This window comes from Peromyscus leucopus, chromosome 1 (assembly GCF_004664715.2).
Source record: "Peromyscus leucopus breed LL Stock chromosome 1, UCI_PerLeu_2.1, whole genome shotgun sequence".
Classification (NCBI taxonomy): domain Eukaryota; kingdom Metazoa; phylum Chordata; class Mammalia; order Rodentia; family Cricetidae; genus Peromyscus; species Peromyscus leucopus.
In genome coordinates this window covers 48,311,845-48,332,945 of record NC_051063.1, presented here as the reverse complement: position 1 = coordinate 48,332,945, position 21,101 = coordinate 48,311,845, and the positions used below count along the sequence as shown (strand labels likewise).

General features: G+C 48.8%; 1 protein-coding gene across 1 annotated transcript in view; it reads left to right on the top strand.

Moving 5' to 3' along the window:
• Nucleotides 1-21,101, top strand: part of Slit1 (slit guidance ligand 1) — a 155,234-nt gene that overhangs the window by 131,549 nt on the left and 2,584 nt on the right. The window contains exons 26-34 of the mRNA XM_028889415.1: nucleotides 6,821-6,984; nucleotides 8,769-8,893; nucleotides 9,130-9,227; nucleotides 12,743-12,882; nucleotides 12,990-13,083; nucleotides 15,342-15,479; nucleotides 18,306-18,534; nucleotides 20,004-20,134; nucleotides 20,516-20,670. Of these exons, the coding sequence (XP_028745248.1) occupies nucleotides 6,821-6,984; nucleotides 8,769-8,893; nucleotides 9,130-9,227; nucleotides 12,743-12,882; nucleotides 12,990-13,083; nucleotides 15,342-15,479; nucleotides 18,306-18,534; nucleotides 20,004-20,134; nucleotides 20,516-20,670 (1,274 nt within the window). The remainder of the gene's footprint in view (nucleotides 1-6,820; nucleotides 6,985-8,768; nucleotides 8,894-9,129; nucleotides 9,228-12,742; nucleotides 12,883-12,989; nucleotides 13,084-15,341; nucleotides 15,480-18,305; nucleotides 18,535-20,003; nucleotides 20,135-20,515; nucleotides 20,671-21,101) is intronic.

Sequence of the window (21,101 nt, the reverse complement as noted above, 5' to 3'; positions counted from 1 at the left end):
AGCCCTCAAACAGCCCTTAATTTTAGCTGTCTCTCCCCATATTCCCTCCAGTGTCCCTTCTTTCCTCCTCACCACAACTTGAATCTCCCATTCCAGTCCACTTCCCCCATCCATAACTATCTATTCTATTTCTGTTTCCTAGGGAGAGCTATCTGTGCCCACCCCAGTCCCTTACTCTATACCTAACCTCTGTGTGGGGGTCTATGGATTGTATTTTGGTTATCATTGACTTAACAGCTAATATCCCCTTATAAGAGAATACATACCATGTTTGTCTTTCTGGGTCTGGTTTACCTCACTCGGGATGATTTTTTATAGTTCCATCCATTTACCTACGAATTTCATGATTTCATGCTTTCAAACAGCTGAGTAGAATGTCATTGTGTGAATGTACCATGTTTTCTTTATCCATTAATCCATTGAGGGACATCTAGGTTGTTTCCAGTTTCTGGTTATTACAAGTAGAGCAGCAGTGAACATGGTTGAACAAGTGACCCTGTGACTGGATGAAGCAACTGTTAGGTGTATGCCCAAGAGTGGTATAGCTGGATCTTGAGATAGACTGATTCCCGTCTTCTTGAGGAACTGCCATATTGATTTCCATAATGGCTGTACAAATTTGCATTCCCACCACCAATGGAGTAGTGTTTCCCTTACTCCACATCCTTGCCAGCATGAGCTGTCACTTGTGTTATTGACAGGTGTAAGATGAAGTCTCAAAGTAGTTTTGATTTGCATTTACCTGATGACTAAGGATATTTAGCATTTCTTTAAGTGTTTCTCAGCCATTTGAGTTTCCTTTACTGTTTATACTTTTTGGATATTAGCCTTCTATTGGATGTGTAGTTGGTAAAAATCTTTTCCCATTCTGTAGGCTGCTGCTTTATCTGAATGACAGTGACTTTTGCCTTATAGAAGCTTTTCACTTTCATTAGGTCTCATTTATTAATTGTTGGTCTTAGTGTCTGTGCTAATGGTGTTCTGTTCTGAAAGTCTTTTCCTGTGCCAATGAGTTCAAGGCTATTTCCCACTTTCTCTTCTAGGTTCAGACAGCACATGTTCTAAATAAACAAACCCAAAGCTGTAAAAACCAAGTTTGATCCTATAGCTGTCTTCAGGAAAACATGATATCAAACCTGAGGCCAGATGTATTACATAAGAAATCAATCAGTTAAGATCATCCACTAGCCACTCATCTGCTAATGTTAGTCAATTTTTTGCTATCATAGCAAAATACCACAGATGTAGTTGGAATTTTCTTTGGGCCACCAACCAGCTCCCAAATAAAGACATGAAGACTTATTAATTATGAATGCTTGACCTCAACTTAGGCTTGTCCCACTAGCTCTTTTAACTTAACCTAACCTGTTTCTATTCATCTACATTTTGCCTCGGGGCTTTTTACCTTCTTTCATTCTGTATGTCCTACTTTCCGGCTTCCTCCATGTGTGGCTGGCTAGCCCCTGGCATCTCTTTTTCTTTCTCCCCCACCCTAGCCTAAATTCCTCCTCCTACTTATTCTCCCTGCCTTGAAGTCCCGTCCCATCTATACCTTCTCCCTCACTATTGGCTGTTCAGCTCTCTTTTTTTTTTTTTTTTTTAGCTGAGAGGACCAAATCCAGGGCCTTGTGCTTGCTAGGCAAGTGCTCTACCACTGAGCTAAATCCCCAACCTCTCGTTCAGCTTTTTATTAAACCAATTAGGTGCCTTAGGCAGGCAAGATAAAACATATCTTTGCATAATTAAACAAATGCAACACATCTTTACATAGTTAAACAAATATCCCAGAACATAAACAAATGCAGCACATCTTTGCATAGTTAAACAAATTTTCCGAAACACTCAGATGATCACCTTCAAAAGAAGAAACGTTTGTTTTACCTCGCGAGTTTGGAGGCTTTGGTCCATAGCTGGTGAACTATATTGCTTTTGGGCCTGTGGTAAGGTTGCACATCATGATGGGAATGTGTGGCTGAGCAAATTGTCAACCTCACAACAGTTAAGAAGGAAGAGGAGAGGCTGGGGTCCTGATAGTCCCTTGTAAGGCACATCCTCAATGATCCAATGCCTTCCATCAGATCCCACTGCCCAAAGGTCCTACTACCCGTCAGCAATGCCAAAGGCTGGAATCTAAGAGTTTTAACACGTGAGTTTTAAGAGGATGTTCAAAACCCAGACTATAACATCTCTTTATCCATGAGTGGATACACACCAGCTCAGGTGTCTAACCTGCAGCCCAGTACCAAATGGTGGCATGACCCTCTTCAAGCTCATGGATACAGTTCCTCAATGTTGTCCTTCATTGTTAGAACCCTACATTTTACTGCCTTTATTCTGCTATGGGCTAGAAGTAGGTGTGAAAATTCAGTAGAAATGATTAATTACATCATGCCATGCCCATATGACCAAAAAAGTAAGTAGTTAATGACAATTAGGGCACTGTAATTTATTATTTGATGACATGCAGAATAATTAATGTGATACAAATATGAACATAAGGATTGGTGGTGCCATGCACACCTGGAATCCTAGCATGGGGGAAGATAGCAAGTTACAGGTCAGCCTGGACTACCCAGTGGGTCCTTGTCTCAGGGGAAGGAAGAAGGAAAACCGACAGACTGGAAGGGAATATACTAAAATGAAGTTAATTCTATTTTGAGATTGATAATACTTTTCTTCCTGCATTCCTTTGTGCTGAGGATTTGTGCCCTTCTGATGTGTTTGGCAGGCTCCACTCAGTTAATGCTGACTGACCCAACTAGTGTCTTTGGTGTTAGCTAGTGTCTGGTCCAGCTCTGGAGTTAGTGGCTCTTATCCTCAAGGAACCACTTTTGCAGCCTCTGGGACCAGAGGATGAAGATGGAACACATATAAACCCACGAGTGGGCTGGGCGGGGGCTGGGGTTCAGGTGGAGGGGTTTACAGCTTGAGAATTCTTCTGGCTTCAGACCAGGAAAGGCTGTTTCAGGCTAGGCTCCATTAATAGAAGCTGGCACAGCTTGGCATGAGCAGACGAGGCAGCTACTGTTTCAATGTGCCCAAGTTACACCAAAGACCAACAACATGGAGCTATTTATAATCTCACTGGGGTGTGTTCCCAACCCACAGTCTTTTGGGATTGACGAGGGCCTGGCTGCCCTACCCAACTCTGTCTCCCTTGGTCCTACCTGTTCTTCTCTCCCCACCAGGTTCTCAGTTGTCTTTGCTTTTTAAAAATTGTAACTAATTAGTTAATTAATATTTCGAGACAGAATCACACTACATAGCCCAACTGACCTGAAATTCATGATCTTCCTACCCCAGCCTCCTGAATCTTTTTAAAAAGCTTTTGATTAAAATGTGTAAACTATGCTGTGGTGTGGTGGCACACCTTTAATCCCAGCATTCAGGCAGAAGCAGGTGGATCTCTGAGTTTGAGGCTAGCCTGGTCTACAGAGAGAGTTCCAGGACAGCCAGGGCTACATAGAGAAACCCTGTCTCAAATATCCAAAGAGGAAAAAAAAACCTTTGTAAGTTGTACTTGAGGTTAGCTTCCACTGGGCAAGATGGTCCCCAGGAGAAAGAGAGCTGTAAGAATGGCCAAGGAGAGGAGCAGTGGTCCTCAGCTGGGAAAACCCAGCCTTGAGCAAGTGGAAGCTTGAAGTGTTGAGTGAGGGGCTGATGTCTGCCCAGGACGGAACAAGTAGCCACACATGCAGAACAAGCCAGGATGGTTTTGAGTGGTTTTAGGAGACTTTGGCCTGTGGTTTTTAGTTATGGATTGGGAAAGAACATTCACATCTGAGATGCAGTGTTGCTGATGTCTGGTGGACATGTGTGCCAGCATGGGGGCTTGTGAAGCTTTCAGTCACAGCAAGAGCCCCACCCTCAGGACGACCTCGGATCTTCGAGTGTTTTTTTTCCTAACCACCCTGTTCATGACTGGCCTATATTCCTTGTAGTTCATTAAAAATTCTATACTGTTTTTAAATGCCATAATTAGGCTATATTGGACTTTTTGATAATTTGAAAAATAGTATTTTAAAGTAACATTTTTAAAATAAGTATATCGTATATAAAATATATTTAAAAATAAGTATTTTAAATATACCATTATGTCTGTCTTCCTGTAATCTTAAGAAGATGGTTTTTACACACTGGAGTCTGCCTCCAGTTCTCTCTGTGTCTGAGAGGCTCTGGTGCTGATGGAGGAGGAGGTGGTGTCTTGCTCATCCCATTAGCCAGGATGGATGCTGTCAGCACACGAGGACAGAAAATTAAATACACATCAAGGTTGCACCTGCCCTCCTTCCCGAGCTGTCTGAGTCCCTCGGCGCCCATTCTAGGTTATCTGCGCTTGTCTCTCTTCCCCTCTTGATCGCAGGCTCTTTATTGAATCATAAAGTGAGCCCCAGAGATGTTAAGGGAACAGCCCAAGGTCACCCCAGGCAGGGAGCAGCTGTGGTAGGCTGGAGTCCAAGTCTTGCTGAGCCTGTTTTATAAGATCACACAGCGTCAGCTGTGCTATTCTGGGAGATTCCTGTTCAGAGCCACAGCCGCTTCTATCAGGCTGTACCCATCTTGGGTGGGGGGGCACTTCCTCTGCAGTCCAGAACAGGTGGGAAGTGGCTGGGTATCCAGTGACCTGATGAATGCTTCCCTTCTCGTTAACCTCACACAACCTTGGGGCTTTAAAATTGGTTGATACGGATGAGCTTCAGGCGCTGATCTTCTGTTTACTGAAAGGATGGCACCTTCTTTCCATTACATTCACATCCTGTCTTTATGCCTCTCATTGTGAATGGGGAACGATTCTGAGCTTGCCATAGGATTGGTACAGGGCTGGGCAGCTGGCAGTACTCAGGTGGGTGCAGATGTCCAGGCATGGCCCTGGACTGGTGGCCCATGGAAGCCGATACAGCCTGCCAAGGGCAGCTCTATCATTCGCCATCCATTTCTTCTGTCACCTGGGTTCCATAGGCATCTGTTCCAGAGGCACAATCACACCTCACCAAGCCATGTGTAAAAGAGTGTTCACAGCCGTCTCAGCTGCCAGAGAGCCCAGCAACAGGGAAGCTGTTCATTAAACCACAGGGTATCTATTCTTCCCAGAGACGCTGCAAAGCACTCGGGCAAAATGAAGCAGATTCCTATATGCTGACCTGGAAGGTTTCCAAGGCATGCTGCCTAGTGACAAGAAACAAGCTGTTTGGATGTGATGCACAGTGGATAGGAACCGTATGCATCCATGTGGCAAAGGGCTGGAAGGCCACCCACACACGAGCTTGGTAACTGTGCCACCTGTGAACCTCTATGGAGGATCGTGGCATACTGTGAACACAGCATAATTTATTTAACCAGTTACTTGCCGATGAACAGTGGCAATTTCCGGGTCCTGGTTCATTTCCTGCAGCTCCCGACTGGACCAATGATAGAGTTTATTCTGATCCTGCTTCTGTAGCCTGGACGTCTAGGAGCACAGTGATGGCATACCAGAAGCATGGCTGAGCACTCACACGACAGGGTGGCAGTGGAGCCAGGCAGAGCCTTGGTACCCGGCATCCACTCCTATGACAGCTGGCCCAGTGGTGGGGGAATGGGCACAGTGCTCTCCTGACTGTTACCTGTTTTAAAGGGCCAGCTTCCAACACTGGGCTGAGGAAAATCTCAAAGCATACTTGGAAGGGGCACTCAGACCACAGCAGCCATCTGCCACACAGGTGTCTTTATATGCATCCGTAGATGTGTCTGGAGGAGAAACTTCCACAAAGCAGTTGTATCTGGAATTGGAGTTATACCATTTTGCACTCCCATCAGTAACACTGGAATATGCTCTTAAAAAAAAACTTAAGTTTGGGCTGGAGAGATGGCTTAGAGGTTAAGAGCGATGGCTGCTCTTCCAGAGGACCTGGGTTCAATACCCAGCACCCACATGGCAGCTCACAACTGTCTATAATCCCTTTCTAGGGGATCTGGCTCCCTCATATACCTGCAGGCAAACACCAATGCACAAAAAATAATAATAACTAAATTATTAAAAAAAAAACTTAAGTTGTTGGGCATGGTGGCATGTCTTTAATCTCTGCACTAAGGAGGCAGAGATAGGCAGATTTTTATTAGTCCAAGGCCAATCTGGTCTACATAGGGAGTTCCAAGCCAGCCAAAGCTACATAGTGAGACTCAGTCTCCAAAAAACAAAAACAAAACAAAAAACAAGGTGTGTGTGTGTGTGTGTGTGTGTGTGTGTGTGTGCGCGCGCGCGCGCGCACGCGCCCATGGCACTTAGCATTCACAGTGTTCTGCAGCATTTGAGAAAGGCTTACAAATAAAAATGCATTCATGTGGTCTTTGCTTAATTAAAAATGAAAAGAAAAGCAAAAGTGGCTGGGCTTCTGAGACAGGCAGTTCAGGGTTTAGACCCAGAGGCTGCCCTTAGCCACAGTGTCGCCCCAGAGAAATGATTTATTCCATGCAATGCTCAGTTCCACATCTTAAAGATACAGGGAGCTTGCGTGTGGGGTTAATGAGAGCATTGGATGCACACGACGGCGGGAGCAGCGGCCATTTCTTTGCAAGGGTAAATGCGGGCTGCCTTCTCCCCATGCCTGGGGAGGCTCTGAGTACAGAGCCTCTGCTCCTGGCAGCATGGCTTCCAGATCCAGACTCCCCCTCCCTTGGATGTAGAACATCTTTCTGTCTCTGTGTGCAGAAAATGGAGACAGGGCACAGCGAGGACAAAGCAAGATGATGCATATGGAGGGCTTTCAGGCGGGCCTGGGATGACCTGCATCTCTATGTGCTCAGTGGGTCAAAGCCTGCTTTTCTCTGCTGCCTGTCCCAGGGCCATTGGTGCCAACCCCTTGTACTGTGACTGCCATCTCCGATGGCTCTCCAGCTGGGTGAAGACTGGCTACAAGGAACCCGGCATTGCCCGCTGTGCTGGACCCCCAGACATGGAGGGCAAACTTCTGCTTACCACTCCTGCCAAGAAGTTTGAATGCCAAGGTGAGCCCGGGAGCATGAGAGAAGGGCCGGTGGGTACCAGGGACCCTAGGACTTGCCCAGCCCTGGTAGGGTCTTCCAGATACTCCCGGGTCTCTGGGTCCCACTAGTGGGAGAGTCAGAAGATAGAAATGAGATTGTGCTTGTTAGCATGGCTGCCTTCCAGTCCTGATATTTAACAAACAAAAAAGCCAAACAGAAAAATCCCAGTCCATTAGGACTTAAATTCTTGCCCGTGGTTATGTAAGAAAAACCAAAATAGCATTTTCAAAGCTCCCAGGCTCCTGGCAATACAGGCACTCAGACTTCCTTTAGATAGGCATTGTGCTTGACAATTACCTCTAATGAACCTCTACTCTGTCCCTGGTGGGCCCAGAGGGCCAGCTGGTGCCTTCTTGACATTTGCAGAACACAGAGTCACGGTGTGACTGGCAGTCTGGGCGGAGGCTCCTTACCTCTAGCATCTACAAACGCTTGCTCAGGGAGTGATTGACTGACTAGCCGACCGACCAAGCCCCTAAGGCCCTGCAGAGCCTTGCAGAGTAAAGACAGGTGGCTGAATGTCTGCCTGGGCTCAGCTTTGTAGGCAGGGGGAGCTAGAGGAGGACCCTAGGGACGCTGGGGCATGGCCCTTGCCCTCTGTGAGCTCAGAGGCCACCATAGGAAATGAAAGTGACAGCTGTAGGTTAATGAGGAGGCCCAGGCCACCCTGTGTGCAGGAAGCTGCCACAGCAGTAATAGTTCCAAGGGCTCACTCTGCAGCGGCTTCTAGAAGCTCATCTATGCTAACACACACTTGGCATTTACTAGCTGGCAGAGTGGCGCTAAGGTTTGTTTGTTCATTCATTTGTTTGTTTTTTCAATGTATTCTTTTGAACTGAAATATAACAACATCCAGGAAGGTACACAGACATGAGAAAAGAGCTTGATGCATGCCCGATAACTGAGTTCACTCAGGCACCAATACCGGGTCAAGAAACAACATGTCTGTGTCTGGAAGTCCTCCAGTGGCCTCTGTCCCATGGAAAGTTGTTTTTTTGTTTGTTTGTTTGTTTTTTGGTTTTTTTTTTGTTTTTTTAAAATTTATGTTCAAGTGTATGCCTCTTCATCAGAACTAATATCTCACCTCTTCCAGAAGGAACCTCCTGGGAAGCCTGAGTCGAGTGGTCAGATTTCCCTATTCTCTCTTGTGAAATCTTGGTGTCCCTCAGGGTTGGTACCCAGGTACCAACCTTGCTGCCAGGCTCCTCTATTCTCCCAGTGAGTGAGGTCTGGAGAGGGGCCTGTGTAGCCTAGGAGGTAGCGGGAAGGTTCTCCCTGCTTTAGACTTGGAGAGGAAGAACCTCGAGGCATGGTGACTTCCCCCGCGTGGCCTCCCTGCAGAGCCAAGCCCAGGCACATAGCCAGCTTCCTCTCTGCTGAGCAGGCTTGTAGGCTGGGGTGATTGCCTCTGAGGGTGTGAGGGGCTGAGTTAGGCAAAGTCGGCAGTCTCTCTCTTACTCTCGGGGTGGCCCTAATCACACATATACATTTTCTATCCACTGAGCACTGCACATCAATTCATATAGTTCTCACAGCTACCTGCGAATCAGGGACTTCCAGGGACCCTGTAGTAAAGTGGGTTCTGCAGCTGAATAGCTGGACTGAGCTGGGGGATGAAGCATGACCCTCAAACTTATGGTGAGGCATGTCTCCCGGGAGGAGGGTATGCCTCCACAGGACTGCACCTCTCAGGGCAGAGCCCCATGCTTCCACATGCTCCGCTAAGGTGCTCCCTGTTACCACAGGTCCCCCCAGTCTGGCAGTCCAGGCCAAGTGTGAGCCCTGCTTGTCCAGCCCATGCCGGAATCAGGGCACCTGCCACAGTGACGCCCTGGAAGTATACAGGTGTACCTGTCCCAGTGGCTACAAGGTGAGTGGAGGCTGAAGCTGGGGGAACGGAGTTCTTGGAACAGGCCCTGCAAGACCGCTATACTGTTTGCTGATCTGGCTCAGGACAGCCCTGTGAGTGACCCTGTCACCAGTGGCTTAACCTGTGTGGACGGATATACTGATGAATGAGTGAATGGAAGAATGATAGGCAACCCCGAGGCAGACAAGGCAGAGCTGTTTCTTAGTTCACACCGACCCTCTTGGCTCTTCCTCCAGGGCCGAGACTGTGAGGTGTCCCTGGACAGCTGTTCCAGCAACCCATGTGGAAACGGGGGAACCTGCCACACCCACGAGGGCGAGGATGCTGGCTTCTCGTAAGTGCCCGTGGAGCCTGAGCTGGGGTTGGGGGGTGCTGATGGGCCCAGCCTCCGTCTCCCTGTGCTGGAGATGAGGGTGGCTAGAGGGAACAGATCTGGGCTCCAAACTGCAGCCACAGTCTCTCTGAGTCCCTTCTCACCCGGAGGAGGTGTGAGCAGAGCACCCGTGGGCCAGCAGGCACCAGACAGCACAGGCTCACAGGGGAGAACCCGGGCTTGGGCTGGCCCCCACTGCAGCTTACACTGCTCTACGAAGTGTCCAGGAGTGTTTTTCCACACACTGGGAACCTATAGCCAAGAATACACACCATGGCAGTGCCAGGGAATGGTTGGGGGGGGGACATCTAAGACTCTTTTTTTTTTTTTAAACTTTTTAGAATATAATTTATTTATTTTTATTTTATGTGCATTGCTGTTTTGCCTGCGTGTATATCTCTGTGAGGGTGCTGGATCTGGAGTCAGATAGCTGTGAGCTGCCATGTGGGTGCCAGGAATTGAAACCAGGTCCTCTTGAAGAGCAGCCAGTACTCTTAACTGCTGAGCCATCTCTCCAGCCCCTCAAGACTCTTTTAAATCTCCATGGACCCCCTGAGCGCCCATTTGAAGTTGAACAAGTCTCTAGAGGCTGCGGTTAACCCTGTGCTACAGCTGAAGTGGTAAAGGTGGAGCCACAGCCTGGTCACTCCTTCTGGGGGTCTCCCTTTGCACAGCTCTCACTGGCTGGCCACTGTAGGGAGGGACCCCACCGTGAACGGCATTTCACCTGCTCTGGATACAGCTGCCCTTGCCACTTAGCAAACCCGAATCCTTCCAGAGCGGATGTCATATCCTCACACTCCAGCCAGCCTGCTCTCTCCAGCAAGCCCCAGCACACACACACACACACACACACACACACACACACACACACACACACACACACCGCCCCTTCCTGCCCTCCCAGAGCTTTTCTGGGGAATACAGTACTTAGTTGCTGGAGATAAATTGCCTACTGAACAGATTGGCTCTTCAGAAAATGATGTTGAATCTACGGGCGGAAATGGCCAAACCTGCCTCTGCAGACCCAAATTACCAGATGTAAAAAATAAAGTGCTAAGTGCCTCTTCTCCAGGGTTGCCTTGGAAACACGTCCTTACAATAGGCTGCAGGCCCACCTCAGGGGCAGGCAACAGCTCCAGCTAAGCTTCCTCCCTGGTCTGCTCCTCCGCTCCTGCACAGGGCTGGGATGCTCCTTCTGGGATTGTGGGGTGACCCTACATCCAACAGTCAGGCAGCCTATAGCACCAGGTCGGAGGGGAGACCTCCTTTCCACCTGCCTTATGCCCTTAGATTTTGCCAGAAGGGATTTTTCTGCACAAATATCCTGTCACCCTAGCTTAAAACCAAACTCCAGAAGATACCTATGGCACAACCTCCAGATCTTCTTCCTCACCCTCCAGACAAAATGTCAAACACCACCCACACATATTTTCTAAGACCGATAACTACGTTTTTTTTTTCACTGTAAGTCTATTTTTTTCCGTGTAAAGGAGGCAGTGCCATGGACATCACAAATATTATTGCCATTTTAAAATAAAACAACTAGGTTAAGTATGCTATCCCCATCCCCTAGTGGTATCTGTTGGGCGTAGCAATTGGGTACCATTTTTTAAACTCATTATTTATTCATAATGTTTTTTTGAGACAGGGTGATTTGGGGATCGAAGGCTGTCCTGGAACTCTCAGCTATCCTTCCGCTTTGGCCTCCTGAGTGCTTAGATCACAACTTTGGATACCACACTTAACTTAGAGTACCTTTAAAAAATGCCACCAGCAAGCTCCTCCATAGCAATGAAAACCATCTCTCCGTTTCTGGCTGGAGCTAGTATTTCCGTGTTCACCCCCCTCCTGGTCTCTGTTATGATATGATTGTATGCTAGGAGCAACTGCCACCAGTGAGGGCACGAGAGCTAAAGTTTAAAGCCCTGCCCACTTCTTGTCACCATAAGCTTCTGATTAGAAGTTTCTCTTGGCTGGGTTTGGTGGTACACATAGGTAATCCTAGGATACAGGAGATTGAAGCAGGGGGATTATGAATTTGAAGCCAGCTTAAGCTACATAATGAGACCCTATCTCCAAAAAATTTATTAAAGTTTCTTTGGGGCATAGATAGATGGCTCAGCAGGTAAGAGCACTGGCTGCTCTTCTAGAGGACCCAGGTTTGAGTCCCAGCTCCTGCATGGTGGCTCACAACCACCTATAATTCCAGCTTCAATGTGCCCTTGTCTGGCCTCTAAGGGCACCACACATGTAAGTGGTGCACATACATACATGTAGACAGAACACCCTTACTAAATAAAATAAAATAAAATAAAATAAAATAAAATAAAATAAAACAAAATAAAAATAATAAAATTACAAAAAAATAGTTTCTGTATATGAGTTAATGGTGACTAATAACATACAAAACAATGCACCTTCTATAAAATTTGATATTATTATCTATAAGGTAATGTGTTCTGAGATGGAGCTCCTTTATAGGTGCATGGCTATAATCTGTGTCAGTTGGTCCGTGTGTCTGTAGATGGTCCGTGCATGATGGGATAGAGCAGCTACCCTGCTGTTTTGTTTGTATATATATTATGTACTTTCTGGGAAGGTCTGTTCACACAGATCCACCGTCAGGATTAGGAGAGTCATCATAGACCTGCCACACAGCTACATACCCTTCCTGTTTATATGGCAAAATCTCCCGAGTGAGCAGGAGGCAACAGTATTTCAGCTCTGTTAGACGGCAGTTCCATGAGTCTCTTGCCAGTAATTTTTAATGGTTTACTTGCTGTTTTCCTTGGCACCTGGGGGCACAGCCCACCTCCTGCTTGGGCAGACAGTGGCACCTCAGCTGAGACCTGGGAATGTTTGAGAAGTTCCATTGACAGTTGAGCTGGATGTGAATTCCTCAGTCCACACTCTCTGACCCTTATACCCCTTGGGAAACCCCACATGCCCGAGGCTAAGGAGTACAGTGGTTTTTAATCACCAACTTCTAGAACCTTCCACAACCCAGCTACTGCTCAGCCCAGCTTCGTTATTGCTCTGTTCCTGAAGTGTGTGTCCTCAAAGACTTGAGCAGGGCAGGTCCTGCCTTCTGACTTCGGGCTCCACCAGTCCCTCTGGTCCACTGCCTCCCCTCCCGTGTTGGGATTCTTGCTGAGGCTAGCCCTCCCCTCTGCCAGGAAGCCTGCCTGACCATGCCCTGCTGAGGAAGGCTTAGGCATTCTCTGCCCATGCCTGCCTTCGGAGCCGCCACCATCCTGATTGGACTCCTTGGGTCCCTGTCTCTGATTTGTCTAGACTGCAAGCCAGAGGATTCCTTGAGGAGGGCTGGTCTTGTTTCCTTCTAATCTGTTCACCTTCTGGCCTAGAATAGTTTCTACAATGGTCTAGAGTAGAAACCCCAAACGTATGGAATGAGGGTGCTGACCAGTGGCCACAGTTTTCCCTGTTCCTGTTCATCCCCCACCCCACCACAGGTGTTCCTGTCCCGCCGGCTTTGAAGGGCCAACCTGTGGAGTGAACACAGACGACTGTGTGAAGCACGCCTGTGTCAACGGGGGTGTCTGTGTGGACGGTGTGGGCAATTACACCTGCCAGTGCCCCCTGCAGTACACAGGTAAGCATTGCAGGGGCCAGGGCATCCCCCATCCTTTGGGGACGCCAGTGTCTGCAGCGGCTCCATAGAGCTTGGCATCTGCTGCCTCTTGCTCTTTCTTCCCCTAGGAAGGGCCTGTGAGCAGCTGGTGGACTTCTGCTCCCCGGATCTGAACCCATGTCAGCATGAGGCCCAGTGTGTGGGCACCCTGGATGGGCCCAGGTCAGTGCCGCCCACTACCAGGGACCCCAGCCTGGGCATGGCTTCCTCCCTTCTTTCCTATTCCTCATTTGTTTGTAGGTGTGCTCTTGGCATTCTGGGTTCCTGAGAGCCATCGTAGGGGTGGCTATGGGCACGGCTCTGGTCACACAGCCCAGGGCTTGTGACTTGCTGAGGCCTGGCCCTGAGTAGATGCTGGCTGGACTGAGTCCATTGTTTTCATTGAGGACTGAGTCCTCTTGAGGTGCTGGGGATGGTGAGTGAGAAGGAACTTCTTTGGAAGGCACTTAGCACTGAGCCCGACAGCCATGTTCCACCCACAGCCATTCATGCCCGGTCCATGACCTCTTACCCCAATCACGAAATTCACAAAACTCGCAAAATTAAAAAGCCCTTCCAGAACAGAACCTTACCTGAAAGAAAGGCCTTATGGAAGGCTGCTCACAGCTGCCACTTCTCTGTGAAGGGAGGATATGGGTAGGTTCTGCTGGAGTGTAGACTTATCTGTTTACTGGGCTGTCTCCAATTCCCCTGGCAACTTCCATACATGCTGATTTATATACATAGTCTATAGCCTAAGCGTGGCCACAAAGCTCTGAATTCCAAAATCTGTCCAGCCCCAGAGCAAGGAGTCACTGTATTAACTGGATTATGTAGAAGGGCTTTGTCACATGGAAACTGCTAGATGAAGGTCATATGGGATTTTGAAAATGTCACTCCCTAAAAAACACAGTTTCATTCTTAGAATGCCCCTCCTCCCATCTATGAAGTCAGCAAGGAGTTCTCAGGCTAGGACTTCCTGTGGTCTACGCAGACTGACCCAAGCCCAGAAATTGGGACTAAGGCCAGGGGTAGAAACCTGGAGGAGCCTGCTGTAGCCAGAAGTGTCAGGGGACTGTTGGGGACCAGCTAAGCATGGGCACTAGACTGCAGCAAGACCTCTGTGAAAATGAGAGAGGCATTGCCCTCCTTTGGAAGTCACAAGAACTCGACTGGGATGGCCACACTGGCCAGGGAGTAGTGGCCCACTGGGCGGAGAGTCCCTTCTCTCGGGGGAGGTAGCTTAGAGGGCGAGGTGAAGCAGGATTGCACGGGCTGGGATGGAACTGCTGTGCCATCCCTCACCCTCTGTAGATGGGCTCCGTGTTCAGCCCTGGGCCCAGCTACCACCCACCAGGCTGTGTGATGCATGTAGTCTCAACTTCCTCTCCTGGTGGTGGGATGGGAGGGCGGGATGCCCAGCTATACCTGACATTGTGCTGGACCCAGCAAGCCTTTGGTATGAGGATCTTGAGTAAGAGAGTGAGCAAGCGTGTGGCAGATTGACTAGTATAGCGTTCTTTCAGGTTGTAACTCAAGACCCATTTGTGGGTAGGATCAATTGGGTAGGTCACAATTAACCTTGAAAGAGAAAACAGAAAGTATCAGAAAGCAGAGTGCCATTTTATGGGGTTGGGATAAATGTTGCAATACGAGACTGGTTCTTTACATGTGCATATGTATGTTGGGCTGGAAGATATTTCTAGCCTGAGAAACTACTGGGTTTGAAATGAGAAACAACTCCAGGCAAGAATGCAGTCTGCTTACGTGGGGTTTGGAGTTGGTAGGGGTTCAGACAGGTTGCTTGGTGAGAGCTAGATTGTTTCCTGGAAGCTTCCAGGGAAAAGGGAGGAATTGCCCTGGCTGGGCCACTTAGGGAGAGAGCAAAGATGTTCTAGAACTAACAAACAGGGGTGAAGGCAGGGACGTGCCTGATGGGGTGGGCTTGGAGTGTAGAGAGCAGCAGATGTTCTGGGGGCTGCGGGAGGGGGAATGTGTGCTTTATAGTTAGACAGAGGCTTAGCCTGAATGGGTTTAGGGACACACCTGAGCCTGGAAGTTGGGGACTCGTCTAGTTCAAGGTCCTCATTGAAGGTGGGCACAAGTCATGCTGAAGGGTGGGAATCTGGTGCCAGCAGGGTTGTAGAAGCTGAGCATAGAGGAACTGGGGGGTGGGTTCACAGAGCAAGGCAGGCCAAGAATGGGCCCAAGGCTGACCTTGGATGTGTAGCTGGTGGTGACAGTGGGCATCTAAGACAAGGTTGTCACCTCCTCTTGCTGCCAGGCATTCACTGCCCCAGCCCAGGTTCCCCCACATCCATACAGCTCTGTTCTTAGTAGAAGAGACCCTGTAGAGATTCTCTGTAAAACACACAGGTTGCACAGCCCTGGCCACTGAGCTCTAGGTTGAATGTCGCTGACCCTCTCCCTGTCCACCACAGGTGTGAGTGTGTGCCAGGTTACACAGGTACCAACTGCAGCGAAAATCAGGATGACTGTGAAGGTCACCGCTGTCAGAACGGGGCCCAGTGTGTGGATGAAGTCAACAGTTACGCCTGCCGCTGTGCCGAGGGCTACAGGTGAGCCGCTCTGGCCACACTCAGGTGGGACTGGCAAGGGCCCCTCTAGCGATCGGGCAAATGACAGTCCCATTCTGAGAGCTGAGTGCTGGATTTTCAGACGTGGCTCCACCAGTCCCAACTACGGCAAACTTGGGAGAGTCAAACAACCACTTAGAACTTGGGCACAGGGTTCCAAGCCTGTTTGTTGAAACATGGGAACTGTGAAGGCCATGAAGTTTAGCATCATGCTTCTGGATGTGTTTGTCCAGCTGTCCCAGCACTATTTGTGGAAAAGACTTTTTCCCCCTTCATCTCACTTAATTTTCTTGGCTTTCTGGTGAAAGCTCCATGGCCCGTAAATCTGCAGGTGCTTCCCTGGGCTTTCCCTCGGCCAGCAGCGTGCTCTCTTTATTACTGTAGTTTCATGGCGAGTTTTTAAATTGGAAAGTGTGAGTCCTTCTGTTTTGCTGTTTTTCAAGGTTGTGGTTTTGGCGATTCTGGGCTCGTTGAATTTCCAGGTTCGCTAGTCAAATTGTGCAAAAAAGAAGTGATTTGGGATTTGGGTAGGTGAGGCCTTGACTCTGTAGAGCAGGGTAGGGAGCATTTTAACAAAACAGTACTGGATTTCCCCATCCTTGAGCATGAATTGCCTTTCCGCATACGGAGACTTACTTTAGCTTCTTTCAACAATTGTTTTTGTCGTTTTTTTTTTTTTTTTTTTTTTTTTTTTTTTTTTTTTTTTTTTTTACTTTAGCTCTCAATCACAGAGATCTGTCTTTGCTATTATTCACATTGTTTTTGTCGTTTTTAAAGTGCATGCTTCACACTCATTTTTAAACATTTTTTTAGATTATTATTTTATGTGTGTGTGTTTTGTCTGCAGGTGTGTTTATGCCCCAAGTGTGTGCCTGGTGGGTGCTGAGAAGCCAACCTGGGTCCTCTGGAAGAGTAGACAGTGCCCTTAACCACTGAGCTAACTCTCTAGCTCCTCATACTCAATTTTGAAATTATTTCCTAATTTTAATTCTTCTAAATGATAGTGTAAATAGAATGGATTTTTTAAAGATTTATTTATTTTATTTATGTGTACAAGTGTTTGCCTGAATGTATATGTGTGCACAAAATGCATCAATTGGCCAAAGAAGTCAGAAGTGGACATCAGATCTGATGGAACTTAGGTATAAGTGGTTGTGAGCCACCATGTAGGAGCTGGGAATTGAACTCAGGTCCTCAGTAAGAGCAACAAGTGCTCTTAACCACTGAGTCATCTCTCCAGCCCCTTGGAATTGATTTCTTTTCTGGTTTTTCGAAACAGGGTTTCTCTGTGTTGTTTTGGTGCCTGTCCTGGATCTGGCTCTGTAGACCAGGCTGGCCTTGAACTCACAGAGATCTGCCTGACTCTGCCTCCCGAGTGCTGGGATTAAAGGCGTGTGCTACTGCCGCCCAGCAGAATTGATTTCTTAATGTCATTTGTTGTGTGTGCATTGATTTTGTAAATCAGGTTGAATTCTTTAATTAGTTCTAAGAGTGTTTTAGCAGATTCCTTAGGACTTTCTTCTACAGGATAATATCATCTACACAGAGATAATTTTTGTTCTTCTTTCTCAATGAAGATGAGTATTTTCTCCCTTTCTGTCCTAACAGGGTCTCTGGACAGACCCTGCACTGTACTGCTATATGAAGCTTGTGAGAGCAGACATTCTTGGCTTCTTTCTATTTATACAGGGCAACATTCAACCTCTGCCCATCAAGTGTGATATTGGCTGTGTGTGTTTTCTGGCTGTTGTTTTGTTTTGTTTGTTGTTTTTGGTTTTTTGAGACAGGGTTTCTCTGTAGCTTTGGGGCCTGTCCTGGACTAGCTCTGTAGACCAGGTTGACCTCAGACTCACAGAGATCTGCCTGGGATTAAAGGCGTGTGCCACCACCGCCCAGCCTAGCTGTTCTTCATTAAGGTGATGGACTTCCCTTTTACTTTTTGTTTGTTTGTTTGTTTTGTTTTGTTTTTCGAGACAGGGTTTCTCTGTGCAGCTTTGCTCCGTAGACCAGGCTGGCCTCGAACTTACAAAGATCCTCCTGCTTCTGCCTCCCGAGTGTTGGGATTTAAGGCGTGTGCCACCACCGCCCAGCTCCCCTTTTACTTCTAATTTGTTGAAGGGTTGTTGAAGTTTGTTTGATTTTTAATATGTTAGTTACTATGATGTTCTGCATTGATTGATTTCAGATGCTAAACCAACCTTGTGCTCCTGGGGTAAAACTTGAATGGCCATGGTATATAACAGTGTCTAGGCTCCATTTGATTTGCGGCTATTTTGTTGAGGACTTTTTGCCTGTGTTCCTTAGAGACATCGGCCTATTTTTTTTTTCTTGCTGTGTCTTTGTCTAGCTCTATCTCCCACCACATCCCCAGTTAATTGTTTTTATTTCTGTAAGTCTGGTGGTAGTAATGTGCCCTCTTTTATTTCTGGTTTCTCCTCACCACCACTTGTATTTTAAGTCACAGTTTTCTCTTCTGGATTATAAAATCTGCCTTACAGAGTTATTGGCATGGGAGGGGGAGTGATTCTTCGGCTTCAATGTGCATGCCGATCACCTGAGATCTTTCTAGAAAGTGGCTCGGCTGGGGTTTTCTTTTCTGGGCAGTGCCAGGTGATGTGGCAGGTGCGGCTTCAGGGCGTCCTCCTGGAACTCAGCTCCCTTGGAAAGCAACATCCGCAAAGGATATCTTCTGTCCCTTTAAGGGTCCGTTTTCCTGGGGTGGTTAGCGAGTTCCTGACCAGCACAGTGGGAGAGATTCCCTCCGCCTCATTGGCCCTGCCCTCTCTGACCTGTGTCTTTTCCTCTCAGCGGACAGCTCTGTGAGATTCCACCTGCCCCCAGGAGCCCCTGTGAGGGGACTGAGTGCCAGAATGGAGCCAACTGTGTAGACCAGGGCAGCCGGCCTGTATGCCAGTGCCTGCCAGGCTTCGGCGGCCCTGAATGTGAGAAATTGCTCAGTGTCAACTTTGTGGACCGTGACACTTACCTGCAGTTCACTGACCTACAGAACTGGCCTCGGGCCAACATCACTCTTCAGGTGTGTGCCTGGGGACCCGGTCACTCATAGGGAGTCAGATGAGCACCCCTGCTCATCAGAATGTCGGGGTACACCCCTGTCCAGGGGCACTGAAAGGAACCTGTATGAATTGCTCTTATCCTTGGGTTAGGATGAGTCTGAGCATCTCGAAAAGGTTCTGAGTCACTTCTGGGACAACTGTGCAGGGACAGTATCCAGAAAACTAAACTTGCCAGAGGCCCTGTTCATAGGCTTTATCACACCTTCCGCTCAGCTCTCGCCTCCAGTGCAGCAGACAGGCTTGCTCCATGTGGCCAGAGTGAGCTCTGGGCTTGTCTCTAACCAACAGTGTTGGGGTCCCCTAAATGTTCTTTTTGTGCCTTCAATATCATCTCAGAACATCACCCTGTTGAGGGGGAAAAATCAGATTCTACTTGGACATACGATGAAAACCCCGGCTGTTTTGCTGAGTATGTCCCAGAGGAAGAGAGGGGAGCAGATTTTACCGCATTTGGCCCAGCAGACAACGTCAACTCTTGACCCCTCTGCCTCAGATCCCATCCTTGGCTACAAGTACCCACTCATCTCTCCTTCTTTTGTTCTTTCTCTGCCTCAGCCCCTCAGCCAGGCTCAGTTCTTTCCTCTCACACTGCCCTCAACAAGATAGGCAACTCATCCGCTCAAGGCAAAACCTGCCCTGGTTCCAGCCCCAGCTCCGGCTCCAGCCCAGCCCTGGCCATTGCTCGGACTATTCTAACATCTTCAGGAGGTTCACTGTCACACATTAAGGGACTCTTTGCCTGCACTCTAATTCAACAACCAAGGGCCTCTGGGGAAGCTCTCTGATTGGCCAGACTTTTCTTGCATACCTATTCCTTGACCAATCAATGGGTCCAAGGAAATGGGCTAGTGTGATTTATCTAGCCTTGGTCCAGGTGCCCACTCTATAGACCAGTGAATCAGGATTTTACCAGAAGAATGCAGGGACGGGGAGCTAGACAGAAGGAGGCAATCGTGCTTCCTACAGCCATGGGGGCCTCCCTCCCAAATGCCTGCATCTCCAACCACAGACCCTGTTTCCCAAGCATCTCCTTCCAGCATTGAGAGCTCTAGCAGGGAGACCCTTCCCTACATGTCTCCTCTCTGGTCCCCCGCCCCCCCAACCAGTTCCTCAAGGCTCACAGGGGCTCCCACATGACACTGTGGCGGCTGTGTACTGCCCATTTTCCCGTGGGCAACTGGTCTTTTACCTGTTCTTGGGCAAATGCTTTCCAAGCCCCAGCCAGCCTTTTGCTGTCCACTGCTGGCCGGTCTGCAGTGATTGGCAAGTGAACCTGGAACTGCTGGCCTAGGTCAGCAGAGGAGGAAGGGGGAGAGAATGATTTCCATATGACATCACCCTTCCAACCTAGAGTCCCCTCTGTTCACTTACCTACCTGCGCTGCTTCTGTGAGGGGTAGCATGGGAGAGAAAGTACCTTTGCCTCTCAGGTATCCACAGCAGAGGACAATGGGATCCTCCTGTACAATGGGGATAATGACCACATCGCAGTTGAGCTGTACCAGGGCCATGTCCGTGTTAGCTATGACCCAGGCAGCTACCCCAGCTCTGCTATCTACAGGTAGGAATTCCTCAGACTGTCAGCCTTCCTTGGGTGGGCATGCCAGGATGTGAGGCTCCCAAAAATAGAAACTTGGCTGGCCAAGAGGAAAGGCCATTTGGTCTCCTGAGTCCAGCCCACTTGGAGCTGAGGCTCCTCGGCACCCATCCTTCCCCATCCCACCTCACCTCAGAGGTAGCCCCTAACTGGGGAAAAGCTCCCGCCTCGGGGCCTCAGGAAGGGGGAGTAGGAGGCATCGGGCCAAAGTTCCCTTAGTTCACTTGAGAGGTTTGTCTCCTTGGGGAGCAGCGGCTGAGTTGGGTGGCCTTTCTGGGGTGTGCCCAGCGAGGGTCTTCCTGAGGCCCACTCCCTGGGTGGGGGTACCTTCCCATCTCCTTCCAGTGCCGAGACCATCAACGACGGGCAGTTCCACACTGTTGAACTGGTCACCTTTGACCAGATGGTGAACCTCTCCATCGATGGCGGCAGCCCCATGACCATGGACAACTTTGGCAAACACTACACGCTCAACAGCGAGGCTCCCCTCTATGTGGGAGGTGAGGACCTTCCAGACAGAGCTACAGCTACCCCTCTTCAAGCCTCTCACCAGTCATGGTGATGGGTGTCCCCAGGCAGGGACCTCCTGTGCTTTCTGACCTGAGACTGGCCAGGAGAAGCTTGTGCTATGGCCCAAGGATGAGGTGGTCCTACTGAATGGTTAATCTGGTGGATTGGGCTGCCCTGGCTGGTAGCTAGCTACAGTCTGACCAATCCAGTCTAACCAAGAAGGGGATGGCCGACAGGCCTGGGGAGGGATGGGTCTTTTCCAGCTGTCTTCTAGACCATGGGCACCCTTCTTGGCTCTGGACCAGAAGACATTTCCCGTGTCTGGGATCCATTTCTAGTCTTGGACCCTCAAAGGCCGGAAACACTGCAAGAGACTCAGAGTCTGTATCAGCTGGAGGCCCCCCAGTGGACCCGCAAATGC